The sequence below is a fragment of the Triplophysa rosa genome, linkage group LG17 (assembly GCF_024868665.1).
Source record: "Triplophysa rosa linkage group LG17, Trosa_1v2, whole genome shotgun sequence".
Lineage (NCBI taxonomy): Eukaryota > Metazoa > Chordata > Actinopteri > Cypriniformes > Nemacheilidae > Triplophysa > Triplophysa rosa.
The window spans coordinates 21,107,065-21,128,137 of NC_079906.1; the positions used below are offsets into that span (position 1 = coordinate 21,107,065).

General features: G+C 39.2%; 2 protein-coding genes and 1 long non-coding RNA gene across 4 annotated transcripts in view; 2 read left to right on the forward strand and 1 right to left on the reverse strand.

Moving 5' to 3' along the window:
* Positions 1–1,094: 1,094 nt before the first annotated feature.
* On the reverse strand, positions 1,095–4,503 carry nefmb (neurofilament medium chain b). Its single transcript, XM_057357679.1, has 3 exons — positions 3,364–4,503; positions 2,686–2,810; positions 1,095–2,588 (listed from the first exon to the last, which is right to left on the reverse strand). Exons 1-3 carry the CDS (start codon positions 4,411–4,413, stop codon positions 1,598–1,600), a joined length of 2,166 nt encoding a protein of 721 aa, XP_057213662.1. The 5' UTR covers positions 4,414–4,503; the 3' UTR covers positions 1,095–1,597.
* On the forward strand, positions 4,262–11,571 carry LOC130568673 (uncharacterized). Of its 2 annotated transcripts, XR_008964728.1 has the most exons (5): positions 4,262–4,375; positions 7,572–7,884; positions 9,694–9,778; positions 10,257–10,416; positions 11,145–11,571. It is a non-coding gene; the product is annotated as an uncharacterized LOC130568673 (long non-coding RNA). The 2 variants fall into 2 exon arrangements; XR_008964727.1 differs by having other exon boundaries at positions 10,257–11,571.
* A 3,095-nt stretch (positions 11,572–14,666) lies between these two features.
* The window catches only part of dock5 (dedicator of cytokinesis 5), a 54,002-nt gene continuing 47,595 nt past the window's right edge, over positions 14,667–21,073 (forward strand). The window contains exons 1-2 of the mRNA XM_057356434.1: positions 14,667–14,801; positions 20,271–20,354. Of these exons, the coding sequence (XP_057212417.1) occupies positions 14,759–14,801; positions 20,271–20,354 (127 nt within the window). The 5' untranslated portion in view covers positions 14,667–14,758. The remainder of the gene's footprint in view (positions 14,802–20,270; positions 20,355–21,073) is intronic.

The window sequence follows — 21,073 nt, forward strand, 5'->3', positions numbered from 1 at the left end:
GCATTTCAACTACAGCACAGAGCAGAAACGCAGTATACATGTAGAGGTAAATAATCCCCTGAAGGAACATTATATTGCTCATGGGTTGCTCTTTCTCAGCTCAGAAGAGTTGAGGTATACATTTATGTTTTGGAGAAATAACAGAAACGTGTAATTGTTGAAATACATGAAGAGTATGGATGTGTTAAATGAATGTAATCTGGATTTGGGTCAATTTGATGCGAAATGTTTGAGTTCATATTGAGATCTTCAATAATATTGACTTTTGATTGCAGACTTGTCAAATCTGAGCTCAGTTTGACACATCGTTGACATCTCTTCTGAAACTCCAATGACAAGAGACGTTTGTGAGATTTACGACCATTTTTCTCAGGAGAAATAAAATGGTTTCCATTTGCTCTCCGTTCAATCTCATTCATGTCTAAGAGAAATAATGGAGATTAGGGTTTATTTTGTATTATACTGCATGTTGTGATTCATGTGAATCAGCTAAATGACTGCCAACACACTGAATTACTCGCAACCGTCGCAGTGTTGCGCTGCAGTTTTTCTTGAAGTGTTCCTGATACAGTTTAGGATGGCGCCCTACACAAATGTGTATTGATTCATGCTTGCAGTCTTGAGCATCACAATCATTGGTTTTAGATGGATGGACAGTATTTAGCATTTTTACCATCTTGCTTCTGCACATAATCAGTTATATCATGCGACAGACACCCCAGGTCAAACTCAAACAAGCAAAGCGGAGCACACGTTCTCCATTAGTTTGATTGAGAGCTAACAAATTTGATTCATGCGATGAAACATTTTATATAAGTCATGTTGCAGGGTTTTAATCTAGTTGTGCATTTGACCAGATAAAAGATTTTTTATTTAATGGATAGTTCCAGGATGTTGGTTGGTCAATACAGTGCTGGGTAGTTTTAACCAATGATTGGGTAAAATATGGACCAACCCAATCGTTGGTTTAAAGGAACCTAAAATATGTCAACATTTGACCCAACCGTGGGTTGAAACACCCATTTTCCAGCTTCCGGATATTTCCCTCTGTAGTGATAGTGTAGAATTTAAAGCAGACACACGATTTTGACTTGTAAGTTCTTAACAAGTTTTATTGATCAGGATGATAATATTGCAGATCGAACCAGCAGCAACTTTAGCTTTCACAGTATTGCCAGTTCTTGTGTTTTAACAGACCGATTCTTGTTTCAGTGCATTATGTCTTAAGGCATGAAGTATACTAGAAAGACATCATAAAGTTTGAAGGAACTTCAAAAAGCAGCTTTCGGCTGTGAGTGTCAGCGTTGTGGTAGCACCATTACTGTCAAGCTGCTCTAGAACGTCATGTCACTGTAAAATCTTTCATAAACAGACCTCGTATCATTTCACCTAAAGTCATTAGCAGCATAATACACTTGCAAACACGCTATAGTTTCAGTTTAGCATGGCTATTTCCTTCCGGGTCACACATGCAAGTCGATCAACACGCATGCAATTATTTTTGCGAGCTGCATCAAATGGTGTTTGGGTTGGTTTTTCACATTTTGCATGGAACAGAATTGATTTAAAACTAACTTTCAGTTGATGTACATTGGCATCAGTCTTTGCCTTTGATTTCCTTCTTTGCTGGTGCAGTTACTTTCTCCACTTTCTTGGTGACTTTCTTTTTGTCCTGTGGCTTTTCTTCGGTCTTTTCCTCTTTCTCTGCGTCTGGTTTGGCTGTTTCTTTATCTCCATTGGTGATGGTCTCCACCGTTCCAGTTAAGACCTCTTCTTTAGGGCTGGGTTCCTCTTTCGCCGGGCTCTGGTCACCATTGGAAACGACCTCCTCTTTTTCCTTCGGCTGTGTTTTTTCTTCTTTTACTTTCTCTTCGCTAACAGGCGAGGATGTTTTCTTCTCTTCCTCCGTGTCAGGTTTTTCGTCATGCTTTTCAGAATCTGACTTTGTTTCCTCTGCTTTAGAATCGCTTTTCTCTTCATCGCCTTCAGGTTTGGTCTCCTCCTTCTCATCGTCTTTTTCTTCATCTTTCTCATCTGCTTCTTCCTTCTCCTCTTCATCTTTGGCCTTTTCTTCACTTTCCTCTATCTCTTTCTCCTCTTCATCCTCTTTCTGTTCTTCTCCTTCGTCTTTGTCACTGCCTTCTTTTTCTTCTTTATCTGATGTTGGTGTTTTGTCGCCACACAGTTCTGTCTCCTCAATCACTTCCACTTTGGGTTCCTCTTCTTCCTCCTCCCCCTCTTCCTCTGCTTCACCCTCCTCCTCTGCTGTTTCTTCCTCGTCTCCTCCTTCCTCACCCTCAGGAGCAGCAGAGCTCACTTCGGCTTGTTTGGCAGCAACGATCTCCTCTTCTTCCTCTGCCTCTTCCTCCTCTCCGTCCTCCTTTTCCTCACCAGCTTCTTCTCCCAGTTCCTTGGCCACCTCTGCCAGGTCATCGTCGATGTCACTCTCTCCTTTGGTCTCCTCGATGATCTCCTCCACTATTTTATGTTTGACCTTTGATGTTTTGGGCTGACTGTATGCAAAGCTAGGGCTGGTGATACTTCCAGAGATGGCGTGGAAGCGAGTCTCCTCACCCTCCAGCAGTTTTCTTACATTTGAGAGAAAAACATATAGGATTTTCAATTATGCGCCAGGGAGCAAATTAATAAAATCAGGGCATTGAAAAGTTTGAAGGTTGTGTGTACCTGTAAGCTGCTATTTCGGCATCCAGTGCCATTTTTACATTGAGCAGATCTTGATATTCTCTGAGGTGACGGGCCATTTCCCACTTTGTCGCTTTCAAGTCGTTTTCCAGTTGGTGCATCATCTCCTGTTAAAAAGAGTAATTAATAAATCCCAAATAATTAATTCACAAATCCATAGATTACTACTTGACTGCAAGCACAACAAAATACAACATCAATTTACTGGACTCTAAATATTCAGAAAAAAAAACTTGGGGTAAATGTTTACATAGTGCCCATTCAAGTGCCATAGAATGATCTCTACCCAGCTAAACGTTTTATACCAGATGAAAGAATGTCACATAACTCAAACGTGAGTTCTGCAGTACTGGCACCTATAAAGTACATCTGCAGACTGTGCTACAGCGCATAAAATACGCACGCAGTGCGCAAACCACCCGTTTCTAAACGCAGTATTTTGGGACATCATAGGCGCATTTGAACGCCAGTGGGTGTTCATTGCGTCATTAAAATATATACAGTATAACAACAAATGAGCAACACAAGGATTTAAACGTGTTTGTGTCACACTCGGTGTGTCAGGAAAAAAAGACACGTAACGCATTACATAAACACCGCAAGCATTTAATGCTGTTTTAATTTGTACATTTCCGAGTGAAAGTAACTTCATAAACAAACCTGGTAACTGCCAACGTCAGTGTTGTGGCTGTCCTCAATATCGTGCAGTTGCCTCTCCAGTGACTCTTTGGTACCCCGAAGCGCCTCCAGCTCAATGTTCTTGCCTTGGATCTGACGGCGGTAATCTGCAATCTCATCCCGAATAGACTTTATAGCACCCTTATTCTGCTCGGCAGCATTCGTCAGCATGGAGTAGCGGCACTTAAACACCTCTTCAGCCTGATGGAGGTTCTTGGAAGACAGCCCGTCCAGCTGCGCACGGATCTCCCGGAGCGCAGAGGTGATGTCGGTTTTCTGCAGGTCCCTCGTCTCCACCACCGGCACCTGTGCTGCTTGAAGCTGAGCCAGAAGCTCGTTAATCTCCTCCTCGTGGTTCTGCCGCAAGAAGTCAATTTCATCCACAAGGGCCTTGACTTTTCTCTCCAACTCCAACTTCAACAGAACCGAGTCGTCCTTTTCCTTCTTCGAGTCCCGGATCGCGGCCTCCACGTTCTCCCTGAGTCGTGCTTCATCCTCGTATCGCACTCGGAGACGGTGGAGATCCTCGTCGATGTGCTCCGTGTCGAGCAGGACGCGCACCTTCTCCTTGTGAAGTTGCTCCAGGGCGCAGCGCAGGTCTCCAAGCTCTCGGTCGTACGCATCGCTGTGCAGGGACTGCGTCAACTTCTGCTGCTTGAGCGCTTGGATTTCAGCTTCCAGCTGATTGTTTTGATCCTCTAGGAAACGCACTTTGTCGATGTAACTGGCGAAGCGGTCGTTGAGCCCCTGGAGTTGCTCTTTTTCGTTAGTGCGCGCGGGGTCTCCGTTCAGTGCCGCGCTCAGCTCGAATCCATCCGGAGACGCGAGCGCAGCGGTGTAAGACCTGGATACAGGCACAGCAGAGGTTTTTTTAAAGTGAAGTGAGGAACCAGGACTATTGATAGCCCAGGAGTGCGAGCGCATGGGGGTCGACGCAGGACGGGTGGTCCGCGTCTCCAGAGCCCTTCTGCGGGAAGACATTATCATGTCCATGGTGAGCGGTGTTGGTGAATTGTGGTGTAGTGAGGGCATTACTGCTTCAGCTCCGGGTGTATTTATACGCTGGCTTATACTTTGTCAACGAGGCACGAGCTCCCCCCTCCCTTTTTAAAATCGATGTAGATGAAGAACTTCAGTAATTCACCTCAATACACCACAGCGACCCTTTAAATGTGCATAGAAGGCTTACAATGTTTCCCTCATGCCCTAAAACAGAACTTTTACTGCATTGTTTTTATTTGCTTATGTTTTGTTTTGTTGCTTCACTCTGTTCATTACAGTTTCTCTTCACATACCACTAAAAGATGTATGATGTATACATTCTGTCTAATGTGAGTACTTGATATGTGGTATGTTGAAAGGATCTTTGGAAGAAACCACAGTCACATTTCTCGTAAATGTGGATTATTTGCCCAATAAAAGAGAATTTCTATTTAAACGCCATGCACACTTCAGCAAAGTCAAGTTTATTGCACATGCAGAGCAGTTCAGTAAAATGTCTACGGGAAAGTTAAAATGTTTAAAGGTTCAACAAACATTTAAAAGTTAATATTTTATGAATGTGTATTTTTGCGTTTGATTGAGTTCAATTTAAATCAAATTAAATAAGGTAAAAAAAGATTATAGTTTCTTAAATAATATGTAGCTTTGCATAGAAATTGCGTGTATTATGATATGAAAAATGATTACAAAAAATTGTTAATGTACATTCACATACAGTACATATAGTACTGTTATGTAGTGTTTTAAGGATGTCATTGACACAGTATTGAGAAAAATCATGATATTAATAACTGTTATTATTGATATTGTGTTAACACGTATGATAAGATTGTAAATAATTCAGTGTCAATAAAAGGTTGACACTTCATTATAGTATGTGGTGGTATTGCAGCCGTTTACCATTTTGCCTTAAGAGCCACAATGGATACAAACTGTCCAAAATAAATGAAGATCATTTTGATTTATAGCATTCTTTTATTTGAATAGATATCGCAATCATATCATTATCAAAAATAGTGACCGTTAAAGTATAGTGAAAATCTGATATTTTGACATCTCTAAAGGATATCAAAATTAAATTATTAAAACAAAAACGCAAAGTAATCTTTATGGATTAACACGTACTAATGTACAGATAAATAAATCCTTGCAGTTGACATGCTAAAACTTTGATGTGGACGCAATGTTATCTTAAAGGCGGGATAACATGCTGTGTCATGCATTCTGACTTCTTCACACTGTTAAACGTGCTGGCTTCTCACGCTTAACATGGTCAACTTGTTAAAAAACGAGTTGGACGTATGACGTAGTATTTCTGTGCTTGATACACTCCCCCAGCACTCCAACTTGTTTCGGAAAGTTCTTTAGAAGTCTGGATCCCTGTTTCGTAACAGTGATCCTATTCCTTTTATTGGGCAATTCTCCCGGAAAAGCACGCCCACGGCAAGGCGAAAGAAATAGCCCACCCACGCGCCAACCTACGAGCGATATGAAGACCCGCTTATCAAGATTGGCTGCACTGCGTCAAGATTGGCTGCTCTGTGGGCCTGCAACTGCAGCTCGTTACTCTTTTGCGACAGTGAGAGAAGTTGTGTGTTTGTTTGTACACGGCATTTCAGTGATGGATGTTATATAAACGATGGCTATAACGCTGGATTTGGAGATAGTTTGAAACGGATAGATGGCGCGGTCCCAGTGCTAAAACATACCGGACATGAACTGCATGAACTGGAAGTCACTGCTCTTGTATTCATGCATGCCAAGAGAAACAAGCCAATCTGCTGCCAGCTGCAGTTGATGCATTGAGGATTTGGCCTCTGTTGTCAGGAAAGTTCAATAATGCAGTAAAGTATCAAAGTTAAAAAATGTTTTCTCATTCATTTGAAATACCATATGGACAGTTTTAATTTACAGCACGACATTAATAGATTCAAACGAAATGTTTCGTTCTTAAAGTACATTAAAGAGATAGTTCACCCCAAAATAAAATTCTGTCATTTCTTTTACCTTGTGCGGTTTATAACCTGTATATGCTTATGTGAAACTCAAAAAAAGATATTTTGAGAAACATGGTTTTGTGTTCAGACAATGAAAGTCAACGGGGTCAAATATTTTCTTTTGTGTTTTGCAAAACATACAGGAATGACATGACGGTGAGTAAATTATGAAATAATTTTCATTTTGGGAGAACTATCCCTTCAAGGGAACTAAATAATACAAAACGATTGGAATGTCAGTGAAGTTCGACCGTGTGCACGTCTCTGAATAATGACAATGGCACATTAAGATCATCAGATACGTATTGACAGCACAGAGGCATGATGGGAAATTATCTGAGCATGCCAGAGGTTAAAACAAGCTTTTCAGAGAAGCTTTCGGAATGGACTAGATCAATAGAAAATACAAAAAATCAATAAAAAAACAGATTCCAGACTGTTGCTGATGCAAGCGGTGCTCAAATTCGAAGATTCCTTTTAGTGATGAAAATATGTGAAGGTGACGAGTTCACATTACGTGTTATACTTCAGATATCTGCCGTTTATTTTTAAAGCTTTGGCCGTCTCTCCGTGCATCAGCGTTATTCAGTCATCTCAAGTGTCCTTGTTGATATTTCTCGCCTGCCGCAGTGGAACACTATACGGTATGTTGGAGTGTAATTGTAAAGGCTAAACAAAGTTGGTTTTTTTCCGGCTTTAAAATTGCACAGTCATGCTTTTGGATGCTTAGATGGTGCGCTGGTGGATTTTTCGACCTCGGCCGTGAGCCAACGGCGAAGTAAAGAGATGCTGAGTCAGGTCCAGTGAGACCGTACCGGCCCGTACAAGGCCAGAGGAGCAAAACACAGCTCCATTACTGGACCAATAATCTGAATGTAAGAGAAGGAAACAGATAGCAGTGAAAAGGATTGGAGCATTTGATGCTTTACTCTGAGAAACACAAACATACAGATACCAGACAGATGTTACAGGTCTCTGGTGGATGGAAATGCACTAATTCATTTAATTCTTTGCCAAATGTGTTTTCTCTGTAATCCTGCATTAAATTAACCTGTGCTGTCAGTCATCAGAGAAATGCTCAATTGCTTCCATTGATGTTTTAATCCCTTTAGTTTGATGTAAACATACTGTACCTTGACAGCCTGGAATCTAAAGTAAGTGGTGTCAAATTGTATTGCTCTTCTGTTTCAGAAGTGAACAGAATCTCACTCGAGCTGTCAGCATCTCTCTCTCTCTGTCAGCATCTCTCTGGTGCTGTGAGTCCGAGCTCTGGCTGACATCGCCGGTTTTCCTGCACACTCATATTCTCCTCTTCAGTCTTCCACACATTGCTGGGTGTAAATCAGGAGCTCCGCCCCTCTGCAGCACACAGCTGCGCTCGACTGAATGCAGACAGAAGAGCACACAAACACACGGATGTGAATCCGATGTCTGTTTTACAGAGGAGGCCGACTGCGTGTTTGCTTCACTGCAGCCTGGAGTCTGGGTTTGCTAGATAAAATGTGTGAGTCAGTCTAGAAAATGATAAGATGCAATGGCTTTCATATTAAAATATTTTCTTCGCTTACAGCTAATTATCCATAACCAATAATGATTTAGAAGTCATGCATGCATTTAAATGCTTATAAATGACTGTTAATAGTCATTGATGTAAGTACCGCAAATCCTATAAGTATGAAACGGATCGATTCATATTGATCAGGTTTGGCTCTTATTACATTTACCTGTGCAAATTTAAATCAAACTAACGAAGAACAGTGTGACTAACAATATAACACAACACAAAATCAATAGACAATCTGATCTATTTGCTCTGTAAGAATTTTCTAGCCTTGTTCAGAATGCAAAACCATTGTTTAATGCATGCTGCAAAGTATGTCCTGTACACTGCATACAGTTTTTCTTAAACAGTATGCAGTATGCAGAGATAAACGTTTCAAACTCTAGAACGCTTCATTCTTGTCATATCACCTTATTGTGTGCATGTTTATTTATATCTTTAAAAAAGATGATGCGATTGTATTTGTATTTATATTTATACACTGAACAAAATTATAAACGCATTTACTTTTGTTTTTGCCCCCATTTTTCCTGAGCTGAACTCAAAGATCTAAGACGTTTTCTACATACACAAAAGGCCTATTCCTCTCAAATATTGTTCACAAATCTGTCTAAATCTGTGTTAGTGAGCACTTCTCCTTTGCCAGATAATCCATCCACCTCACAGGTGTGGCACATCAAGATGCTGATTAGACAGCATGATTATTGCACAGGTGTGCCTTAGGCTGGCCACAATAAAAGTGTGGCATTTATAATTTTGTTCAGTGTATTTATAAAAAAAGATGATGCGATTGTTTTTATATTTATTATACAATATTATTTTTTCCATTCATATCACAGATTAAATTTGTAATTTTATTAAAATTAAAAAAAAATCACAAATTTTGTGTAAAAAATTAATTGGCGGTGATCAAATAAGAAGCAGAGATCACAGGTTCTGTGTACGCGCATTGCATTGTGGGTTACGTACATCCCTAGTAAAAAACAATACATTTAAAATACATTTCCTTCATACTAAGTATAGTAATGTATTAACATATTTGCTGACATATCGCTTAAGACTTACTGATATAAAATAATAATTCAACTAGTACCTGCATGTACACAATGTACATTTCTTTATATTAATCTTAAAATATGTTTTAATGTCACTTTCGAAAAGAATTGTCTGATTTTTTTCAATAATATCAGTCTTTAAATGCAAGTTATTTAAAGTTAACCTGAAGTTATACTCGCAATAGTTCCACTTTAGCACAATCAAATATGCGTCAGTATATCTTTAGTTGGACCTCAGCACTACTTCTGCACAATTAAAATGCATTAAGTACAAAATTAGTTGCTTCAAATTAGCAGACTTTAAGTACACCAATTAAGTATGGGAAAAGTACAATAGCAATTATCAAATAAATGTATTTCAAACACAGTTTAGTATTTATTTTTCACTAGGGTTAGGCATATCTTACGAGTGTATTTGGTAATATTATGCTGATGCTATTCTGAACACAGCCTACATGTCTGTCTTCTGGAGCTCGCTGTCTGTCCTGTGCACATGCAGAGCGTCCTCTACTGGTTTCATGGCAGATCACATTAAGGCACGCACTATACGGATTCATATTTTTATTGTCAAATATTTTAATTTCCCCAGTCGCCTCTGAAACTGCCTGAATGCAAAAACACTAATAACGTTCTTGCACTGCATGTGCAGATGTTCGGCGATATTAATACCCACAAATCTTGTTCTTTATCTCTGCAGCTACCCAGCTGGGAATGCAAAGATTTACAGAACTGGCCCTGGGACTTTAATAGAGGACACGTCTCATCGAGTGATCGCGTCTAAAGTAAGACTGTACCATCATGCCCTGCTGCAGACATCTTATTAGACATTGGCCTAATGTTTCTGCCAAAGAACAGAGCAAGTGTAACTTCATTACTGCAGTGGACATAAATCTTACAAACCTGCATGTGGCGGCCAAACGCACACACATAAGATCAACGTCTCAGGCTGGTGAGCCATAATGATTAACTACATAATTTTATGCTCGAATCTATAAAATACTGGTGTATGAGGACACATACACCTGTACCGTGGGATCTCTCGGCCGTATTATTCTGTTTCTGTCTTTAGTTGAACAGAAAATGTTGGATATGGATTTCTTACCATGCATTTGGTGCAATAGATGCTGCATTGTGGCCGGCATAATGCCACTGTTGTCACCTTTACCCCTTTCCACGACCTAAAAGGCAACACCCAGAATCTGCAGTGCAGTGTGAAAGCTTTACTATTCCCATGTGCTCTCTCTCTCTCTCTCATCCCAGTAAGATAATAGCAAATGCAGTTACCGATGAGGAGAGGTGGTCCCACTTGTGACGTGGGTTGGTCCAGCACTGCATTGCACCCAGACCACACCCCACAACGGCGCCCACATCCAAATCACAGACAGACTAAAGATGCATCTCAAAGCAACAGTGAAGGACGGTGATGAATTGCATTCTATATTTGAACTCGCGCGTGTTGCAGTGGTCAGCTCTTCTGATGTAGCCTATAGCGTAGTTTTGGAGTGGACTGGCACAGATGATGATGCTAAAGTTCATCGAGTTCATTTACTTTATCCTGCCAAATTCTTGCATCACTTGCTTTAATACTTGCCTGTACAAATCAATCAAATGCAAAATGCAACTATTGAAGGAATTATTTGTAGTGTGGCATTAAAATCAGTAAAATACATTGATAGCACTTTACAATCTTGCATTTGTTCAAATTAGTTAATTCACTAGTTTACTTTCCAGAGTATCAATGTGCATTTTAGCATTTGCTAATACATATTTAAAATCAAAAGTCGCAACTTTTAACATTAGTCAATGCACAATGAACTAACGTGAACTCTTGTACTGGCATTAACAAAGATAAAGAAATGCTGAAGAACTCGAATTGTTCGTTCATGTTAGCTAATGCATTTACTTATGTTAACAAAAATAACCAATGCATTAAAGTAACAATGCGCTATTCAAATAATACGACCTGGACGTGGTCAAAGTCAATATGTTCTAGTATGATTTTCTAAATCTGATTTATTGACGTTAGATTACATTTTAAAATTCAGTTTAATACACTAGAGGAACGTGAGCATTTTGCAGAAGGAATATGATGTTATAAATGGATGGAATACAAAATTCTAATCAGTCTCTTTTTAATTTCTAAAGCAGATGGTTGCCATCATTTTGGAGAAATGAGACAACGTGGTGACATCCCCGGCGCTGTTTCGACCCCATCAGCGGTTCCAGACCCAGAAACGCTGCATTTCCTTGACAAGATCGAAGGCCGGAGTGCTGAGCCTTTGACTCCAACAGAGATGTTTGAGCAGAAAGATGCTGTTCTGGCCAAAAGCACTCGGCCTCGGTCATGCCAGCACTTACAGACTGGATATGCTCTGCGCCGCTGATCAATTCAGTTTAATGGCAGGACGAGGGAGGGGTTGAGGACACAAGAACTTCATCTAGAAACTGTGCATGTCCTTACTTTCATACAGCTCAGCTTCAGTATTTGATTTGCTGTTTATGTCTGATACAGATGAACATTCTGTCACAACAGATTCACCTTTGTTGTCTCTCACAATTTTGTCAGCAAGTAGTCAAATATAAAAATATGAATAAATGCTTTTTGCATGCATGGGTCAAAAACTGCAGTTGTTCTGAGTTTTTTTTTAATGAACAAAATATCTGTTTCAAACACATAATTTTTTAAAATACCGATAAGTACACAACACATAGTGTTTAAAAGCTTAATATAACAGAGCTGTAGTTTAGTGAAGGGATGACTACTTTAAAGTTTTAAAGAAGCTTTCATTTTAACATAAAACTAAACAAAACATAATTTCCATAGTTTTCATTTTGTAATACTTTTATTTATTATAAGTATTATATTTTATTATATAATTGTTTTAATAGTGTCTAAAACTTTACTTATATTTATCAGTCAATCATTACTGCGGTATTGCATCGTTAACCCTGTATCTGCACGACATGGGACGAAACATTCAATAAATAACAACACTATCTCCCTCTACTGGACACTAAGATGCATTGTGTTTTGAAAAACAAATAGCCATTTCTAAATATGAATAGACATTGATGAAAATAAACAATTTATAATAAATAAATAAATAATCAATTGGCATACACAATAAAAAAATCTAAGGTGAAGTCGGTATGGTTGGTCGTATGTATTCTTTGGCTTATTTGTTTTCTCTTTACACACAAAATTAAAGAAAAAGCTGTGTAACAGCAAACAAGATTGACTAAATCTGTTTCCTCGAATAAACATTAAATTTGAAAAGGAACGAACACATCCCCTCATATCAGAAAACACCGCCCCTTCGCGCAACGGACCCGGAGGGCAGCGCGTGCAGATACCGGCCATGACACCACGCCCCTTTTTCTTTAGACACTTCCCTTTTTCGTCTTTTAAAACATTATTATTTTTTTGGGTAGTCATTTACCTTCGTCATTCGTGGCAATATACACATTTATATGTATTTACTACATTTGAAACATTTTTACAGCAGTGTGTAGGCTACATTCATGACTAGTCATTAATCTTTGACTTTAAATGCCTTCTTTTTTTTTAATTGGGGAGTTATAGGTAGCCTATACAAAGTATACCTGATGTAGATAAAGTAACGAGAAAAAAGAATTCGTTAGAATGAATGCCAATGCCACACCAGCCGATTACATTCGTTTTTTATTTCATTTTATATTGATGCTTGATTAAATCGAATAATCCAAATGGTTTCATTGATGATTAACTGTTATGTTGACAGGTCAGGAGGACCTTTAGATTGCATTTATACCAAACCTCATCTAAAGTCCAGGATATTATATCCACATATAGCCTAGTTGAATAAATATTAAATAATAAGGAAGATCATAAATCACTCCTTGTAAAAACAGAAGTGTGCCACTTCAAGATCAAAATAAAACATGAATTGAATGCAATGCACCATATTAAACACTTGATGGCGCTCTGTTACTGCCAAAATCAGAAGAGCCAGTGAGAAGATAACTCTTAAGGGCTCGGCATAGTCCAGGCGAATTGCGCTTTCGTTCTGCGTTTGGGGGTAAAACGAAGCTCGAAAACGTTGAGAGACGGTATAGTGTTTTCGAACAATCCAACACCCCTTTGATTCTGGAGGCGGGGTTTACATGACGTATGCAAATAAAATGACGTGTTATTTCCCACAGACCAGGCGGCGCTACGTAACACACCCACCTATTACGTAATGGCCATGGACCAATGGTGGCTCGAGGGTGTTTACCGGCCAGCACGAACTTTCCCGGAAAGTTCTGTTTGGTTTGCTGCGGCGAACTAGTGAAACGAATTGTCGTTTGGACCAGATTTTGTTCGAAATAAGGTCACAGATGGTCGTTTTTCGATTTCGAATGTAGTATGCCGAGCCCTTAATTTTACATTTCTATAAATAAATTCTGTTATTTACAAATTAAATTCTTCATATGGGAAGGAATAAGGTTTTGTACCTGGAATTAAAATCTTGTAGTAATACATTTAAAATATTTACAGCCATAAAGTCTTTAAAAACAACAGATATTGCTCAATAATGACTTTAAAACTATTTTGTTGATTTTGTCATGTAAGTTGAATTGTACTGAAACACTGACAACAACATTATGAAGTTAATTATAGTGACTTCTTCTCTGGCAGCAGATCAGTCAAACTGCTTGGGTACAAAATTGAAATCTCTGAAGATAAGTGTTTTCAACAATAAGCCAGAAAAGCGGGCCAAAATTGTCTGAATATGTTTAATACGAAGTCCTGTGATTGCAGGGATCCTGAAATGAGTTTTGTCCAGATATACTGAAGACTGTGAGAAGTGGCAATTTAATTCACACTTCAACAAATGAGCTCTGGTATAATAACAAACTTTACACCACCACAACCACAGTAAATGTTTTTTATTTTATTTTATTAAAATACTATATATGGAACGTAATGTGCTGCAGTGTGTGTTTGTGTGTGTGTGTGTGTGTGTGTGTGAGATAGAGAGAGAGAATGTAGCACTTGCTGTAACAGCAAAAGATTCCAAACATTCCTGCCCTTTACAGCTCTATTCACCATCCATGATAACATTCAAACAGGAAAGATGAAGTCATGATTAAGACCATGTGCCAAATACACAAATAAACATAAATAAAGATCACTGTTTATAGCTTCTTTTCCTGAAAAATATATGAACACATTTTAATTTGAATTTAGCAAGCTTTAATGGCAGTCAGGGCATTTCTGTTAAGCTGTGTACACGAGACCATAAATACAGTGCTGAAAGATTTCCAAGGAATGACTGCAATGGCTGTATTTGTTATACCTAAAGTCACAGTCAGTTTTATTGTCAGAGAGAAAAATAGTTTCCCAGGAAACCTTAGTGCAAAAATTCAGCCCCAACACACTGTTCACAAAAGCACAGAGGCATACACACACAATTACTACTGACTAACTACTCAAAAAACACTGGATGTGTAAGAAATATTGAAATAACAAGAAACTACACGTACATACCAACATTTGACATAAAATAATCACTGTGTGTATGTGAGAGAGACAGAAAGTGAGTGTGTGTTTGGCGACTTGAGCGAATATGCGTGTGCTTCATGTGTGAGAGAGAGAGATCGTGTGCGCGCACGGCGGCGGCACGCACACGCGCTTTTTTTGCGTAACACACACCGGAACTGTGATGTTGAGACAGCGGATCCCTCACTTCACAAACTTATTCCTATGTTTTATTTCATTTCACTGAACTTCTCCTGCCATGACGCGCTGGATTCCCACTAAACGGGAGAAATATGGAGTGGGTGAGTGACTTTAAACGCGCTTCTGCCACTTTCCCCTCAGTTTAAAACTCGCTTTAGAGTTCAGCCGCACCTTTACCTGCAAACACACCTGAGATTCCCGCATGAAAACGTATCGCTGATCATATATAAACTATTCACGCGCGTGCCTTAAGCGGAGCAGGAAAGTCTCAGGTTTGTTGACAGTTTGTAGGAGACGTTTGGAGACGCGCTGGATCATTATTGCGCAGAAACGCAACACTTTCTTTTAGTGTAGTTTGGTTTATTTATTCCATGTTTAACAACATGGAATTTCTTTTCCATCTATATGTAAGTGTACAGTTGTTTTTGTTAACACACTGTAACTTTCAAAATGAAACAAAGTAACAGAGCTGCCAAATGTTGCACTTGGTCGTAAAGAAACATTTCCCTTCCAGTAACATGAATCTGTGCACACATGGAGGCTAAACACACCCATAAGTCCAACGGATCTTTTTATCTGTGAATGATGAATGACGCATCGAGTTTTTGGATTGTTTTGCACATGCACTTATCAACTCGCAGACCATAATACTGGAGCTCCACGCGCATATGTGCAGTCTTCCTCCTCACCCTTGGCACATGAAAGACCCTCCCCAGTGCAAGTTTGTTGTGGAATTGACAGTCGTGAATGAAGTTGGAAGTCTTTTCCTGCATTGCATATGAAACTAATGAATGGATGGTTACTGGATATGAGCCCCAGTACAGTATTGTGTTTAGTTCTCGTGCCAGGACTGGTCAGCTGGTCAGTTTAATACACAGAGCCAATTGTTTTTGAGGAAATGTAATCTGTTGGTCTGCCAGTTTTCCTGGACTTAACGTACATTTGAGGATTTTGAACCAGTAGTAATGCTTGCTTCTGGTATACACTTGTTTTGCCTGTTTGTTGCACATTATTTGTGACTTGGTAGGTGTTTAGGGCTGCAAGATTATTATTATTATCATTATTAAAACGATCAAAATATTGCAAACATGCATATAGGTGCGCAATAACTGGATAAGTTTTAATGATACAAAAAGTTGTGTATCGTCAAAGTTTTACAGATTACAGATGGCAGAGAAACTGGTGGTACCGTGATGAGAGCGATGTTTTTTTTTTTTAAGAACGTTAAACATGTATGTTGATTAACGTTTATAATGTAAATAGATTTTACAAACATGAAGCATTTTGTGTTGCGTTATTTAGCAAGTAATTAACCACAAATCTTCAGTTACGCTTTGCCCTAAAAAGTGTTTTCCTGCCGGTCGCTCAAGTGAACCGGTCAATTGCAGGCCGTCCATCTTAATTTGTCAGACAGAGAATAAAAATCTCATGGCAGAATGACAAGTGACAGCATGTTTGTGACTGGCCTGTGAGTGATGTCATAAATGAGCACACACAAAGGCTGGTGTTAGCGCAGCCCGTACCCAGCATGCACCAGGTCGCGTCATTGTGACACCTCTATGGCCCATTTGGCCCAGATCACACGCTCAAATGGTCGCCGGCGTCACGGCGTGTGAAGTGGAGCTTTGTCTGCGACACCCGGACTGCGGCCTGAGTCTAAAGCCGTTGCCTCACTGTCTAGTTAGTCAATGACTAAACAGGCAGCATGATGGTATGGGCTTCCAAAGCCACCGTAATGCCATATTCAATCATCTAGAACAATATGAAAAATACGTAGTGATTTCTTATATAAGAACATTAAGAAATGATCATTAATGAATACATTTGCTGCTCCATCAAAAAGCCGAAACCTTTTTAAATGATAAAAGGTTTTACGAAGGTCCCGTGTTGGTTGTTGAATAAATATATGCACAGAAGGGCCGCTGCGAATAAAAACGTGCAAGCTTGATGTTTCAAGCGCTTTTAAATGTTTTTTTTAATGTAATGACACATTTCCCTCTAGGTGTGATAAATGTAGCCAGAGGTGATTCAATTCATCTTGCGTATGTGTGACGCTCATCTGGAAGGCTTGGATCTCTGTTTGGGTGTGTACCGGAAACTTCATGCACCTGCGTTGTAGATGATTAATTTGACCAAACCAGTGCAGAAGTTTATGAGGGGAACTCATAAAAAGAAGGACAGATTTATCAATTGTGTGCGGCGCACCGGTGGACGCGTGTGGTGAAACGCAGCCTGAACGCGGCTAGGTTGATCTGCGAGTCTTTATTTGAGCTGAGCTGTGTGCATGCCTGAACAAACACTGAGCTTTGAGCTACAGATATTATTGCATTCTCACAATGCCGGATATTGCAATGTCTGATGTAAACAATAAATTGGTTTTGGCTGTTTGTTTTGGTTGTTTATTGTGTCAGCTGGGGGTGTGCAGTATAAGCAGAAGTCTATTTTAGGATTGAAAAAAAATATAGACCTGTTATGATATATATTCAATTCAATTCAGTTTTATTTATATAGCGCTTTTCACAATGTGCATTGTTCCAAAGCAGCTTTACAGGAGCAAATAAGAAAAACACAGAAAGGTAAAACACGGCACAGTGCATGGTGTTTATAGACCAAGCAAGATCATTCTAATAAATAATATCTAATAAATAAATAAATATATAAATGCAGTCTCCCGGTGAGCAAGCCAACACTGCACTGCTGTGGTGAGGAACCCAAACTCCAATGATGAATAAATGGAGAAAAAAAAAAACTTGGGAGAAACCAGGCTCAGCCGGGAGGGCCAGATCTCCTCTGACGTGTCATAGCTGCACTCAGTGACCCCGACCAAAGCCACCGAGCAAACGTCCACGCTATAGTCTTCCATTTAATTTAACGTTGCAAGCTGTAACTTTTGCCTCTCTATCGCCATCTCTGTTTAAAACATAAAATTGCAGGTTTCCTTGCGCACGTAAAAATGCGTGTTTTGAAGTCAAATTACGTAAACTACATTACATTTCTCCGAAAATTGTCATAAATTGAAACCATGCGGTCATGCATCTCATCATCATTATAAGCTCAGTGTTGTGGAAATCGAAGCAAGGAGACCCCTGATTTTCTCAATGTGCTTGCTCAATAACATTTTTAACCAAAAAACGTTATGCCATTCGAGCAGACTTTTAAATTAAAACAGTTTCCACTGTTTGAGGACTAGAAAGCAATAGAACAAATGAAGAGTTTAATATTTTGCAAAAATCATGTTTTTATTGTGTTTTATTGTGTTAGTTAGCTGTATTTTGAGTGAATCATTACTTAATCAAAACAACCCAACTGCAGTTTGATTCATATTAATAGAAATGCACAATGGACCCTTTTCACGTTTCCGTGTTCTCAGCAGCGGAAGTCGTCATAGTTGGGAAAACTTCTTTAGCGGTGAATGGGAGACTACAACAAATGTGTTTTTGCATTCATATTTGCTGAAATAGCAGAAGAAAAACTCACTGATTGTGTTTTCACTTCTTTCAACAAAAATAAACAAATAGAGCGAGTCTGATAACGACAGTCCAAAGAGAGAATGACGTCAAATTTACCGTGACTTCCATAGACGCTGCAAGAAATAACATTAGCGTTAACAATGTTTTTTGTAATTTAATGCAAAGGTAACATAATACAAAGTATAGGGTTATAAACATACATTTATTTTACATTTAAAACGAAAATATAAAAAACTTTTGAGGATTTACGATGCCGATGACCGTTGAACGTGTCATCACAGTCTTATGAAAAAGGTCCATAAAAACGTTTTCTTTTAAAAACAGAGTTATCTGTCTTTGCAAATGAACTCTTCATTTGTTCTATTGCTTTCTAGTCCTTCTTTCCTTTGGACACTGTGGACACAGCAACAGTAACTAAGGAGGGCGGGACTAAGCAATCGGTCATTTAGGACACACCTTCTTCCTTATCATCTCCTTGCCAGTGAATTTTTAAAGCTCTTGTTACGCTCATGCATTTTGCACAGCTGTGATACTAGAAACATTAGCAAATTTGTACACTTGTACAGGTTTAGCCACTATATTACCCTCCCTTCTTATCAGCCAATCACCTTTCAGCGATTGCATTATTGTGATTTTGTGTATCTTTGATGTTATCTAATAAATGTACAAGCAAAAATAATGTCCATCTATTTGGCATTCCTAGATCGTATCCGTGCGCGCACAGACAGACACACCCGTTTGTGTGTATTCGGCTGACAGAAAACAGCGTGGAGGCAGATGCATGGCACGGAGAAATCTTGAATCCCTGCTAAGTGTCCTTCAACATTCAAGAGGGAGGTAGAGCACAGGGCTTCAGTCTTAGTGTAGACAGGCACTCTGAGGTTCATCTGCAGTTCAACAATCCCAAAATGCATCTATCGCTACGACAATAGCCTTCCTTCTTGTAGCGTTCCCAACAATTTGGTTGCTTTTTGTGCCTGGCAGTCATACCCCTTATAGTGCGATGACACGTGCTCAGGTGTGTTATTGATGGAAAGGTTATTTCTAGGGCAAACATCACTATTATTACTGCTCATATTGAGGTTAGACATTTGAACAGACTCCTGACCCTTGGAGTAGTAAACCTTTGTGTTGCACACTTGAATGATCCTTCAAATCAAAAGAAGTGTCGAGAAGAAGTGTGTGCGTATTTTTAGTGACTGGACTTGCGAGTTTGCCTGGAAGCCCATAAGAAAGAAAAACGACAGATGTCTATTTGTAGACATCTACGTAGGAGATTAAATGTGGAGCAAATGGAAACTTTGTCTCATCTGCGTCTCGGATATATTTCTCATGAGAAAAAGAGTCAGAAATCCGACAAGTGTCTCCATTCAAGTTTCAGATGAGATCTCAACGATGTGTCAAACTGAGCTCGGATTTGTCAAGTCTAAAATCAAAAGTCAATATTATTGAAGATCTCAATTTGAACTCAAACATGTCTCATCAAATTGACCCAAATCCAGATTATTTGACCTCTACAATCTACATGGATTTGAATTTAGAGTCTTGTTCGTTTTTTGTTTTATTTCACCAAAGCAATTTTAGGAGAAACATCTGAGACTAACTTGAACTCCATCCAAGAGAACTCCATCAAATCTCCCGAGCAATGAAAGAGCAATCGATTTTTGTTAAAAACATCAAAATGTTGGTTCTGCCAGTGAGCAACACCTAGCAACTGCATAGCATCATGCTAAAAAGATCCCAACACCTTAGCAACCACAAAGCAACACCCTGGCAACCACCCACAACAACTGTTGCATTTTGGTGATGAGTTTTGCTCTAGTCACATTTTCATCTCATGTAATCTTGTTGGGAGTTTGTATGTTGGGTTATTTGCCTGTTAGTTTAAAGATGCCAGTGAGTCACAGTGACAGACGTCAACACGTCAAGTGCTTGTTCTGCACAGAACTCGAGATCTTCACATAAAAAACTTGTGCAGCAGCCGCCGTGTTGTTTTCACCCATCACTTTTTTCCTCTGTTTCACAGGACAGACAGGCAGTTGAGCTATTTTTACTTTTACTGCTCTCTGCCGACCGTGACCCCTTTGCTTTACATTTCAGCTATCTATAACTATGATACAAGAGGAGAGCCGGAGTTGAGTCTACAGGTGGGGGACACGGTACACATACTGGAGACGTTTGAAGGTGAGGCTTCTGTTCCAGCCTGTCCTGACACATACTCCCACACTTTCTGATAGCGTGTTCACACTTGTACCGGCGAATACTCTCGGATATCCTGGAGCTCTTCAGAATCTTTGAGAGTCACAGGAATGCAGGAGCTTCATACATGACAGGCAACACATTGTTTGATAATATAAAGGGGATTTATTCTACACTTCACCCAAAAATGATAATTCTGTCCTTATTTACTCACCCTCAAATTGTTCCAAATCTGTATAAATGTCTTTGTTCTGATGAACACAGAGAAAGATATTTAGAAGAATGCTTGTAACCAGACAGTTCTTGGCCACCATTGACTACCATAGTAGGAGAAATTGCTTTATACATTTCTTTGTTCTGTTGAGCACAAAAGAAGATATATTTTGGGGCACTTTTGGCTACCATCAAAAGGTTGTCAATGGTGGACAAGAACACACAACACAAAAGAAGATATTTTGAAGAATGTTGGTGACCAAACAACATTTATCCCCATTGTCTTCCATTGTATGAACACAAAACAACTGAGGCATTTCTCAAAATATCTTTCTTTAGTGATAACAGACTGATGACAGAATTTTTATTTTTGGGTGAACTATCCCTTTAACCCATTCCTGCCAATTACAATTAATCTCATGGCAATTCTTAAAGTCCCAGTGAAATAAAAATTACAATGCCTATTATTTTATGAAATATTGCAGTGTTTA

Excerpts from the sequence above, each read along its gene's own strand:
- nefmb (XM_057357679.1), bottom strand. The coding sequence starts at position 4,413 with ATGCCCTCACTACACCACAATTCACCAACACCGCTCACCATGGACATG. Across the intron at positions 2,811-3,363 it reads CTGACGTTGGCAGTTACCAG|GAGATGATGCACCAACTGGA; the intron begins GTTTGTTTATGA and ends TCTTTTTAACAG. Across the intron at positions 2,589-2,685 it reads GCCGAAATAGCAGCTTACAG|AAAACTGCTGGAGGGTGAGG; the intron begins GTACACACAACC and ends CTCAAATGTAAG.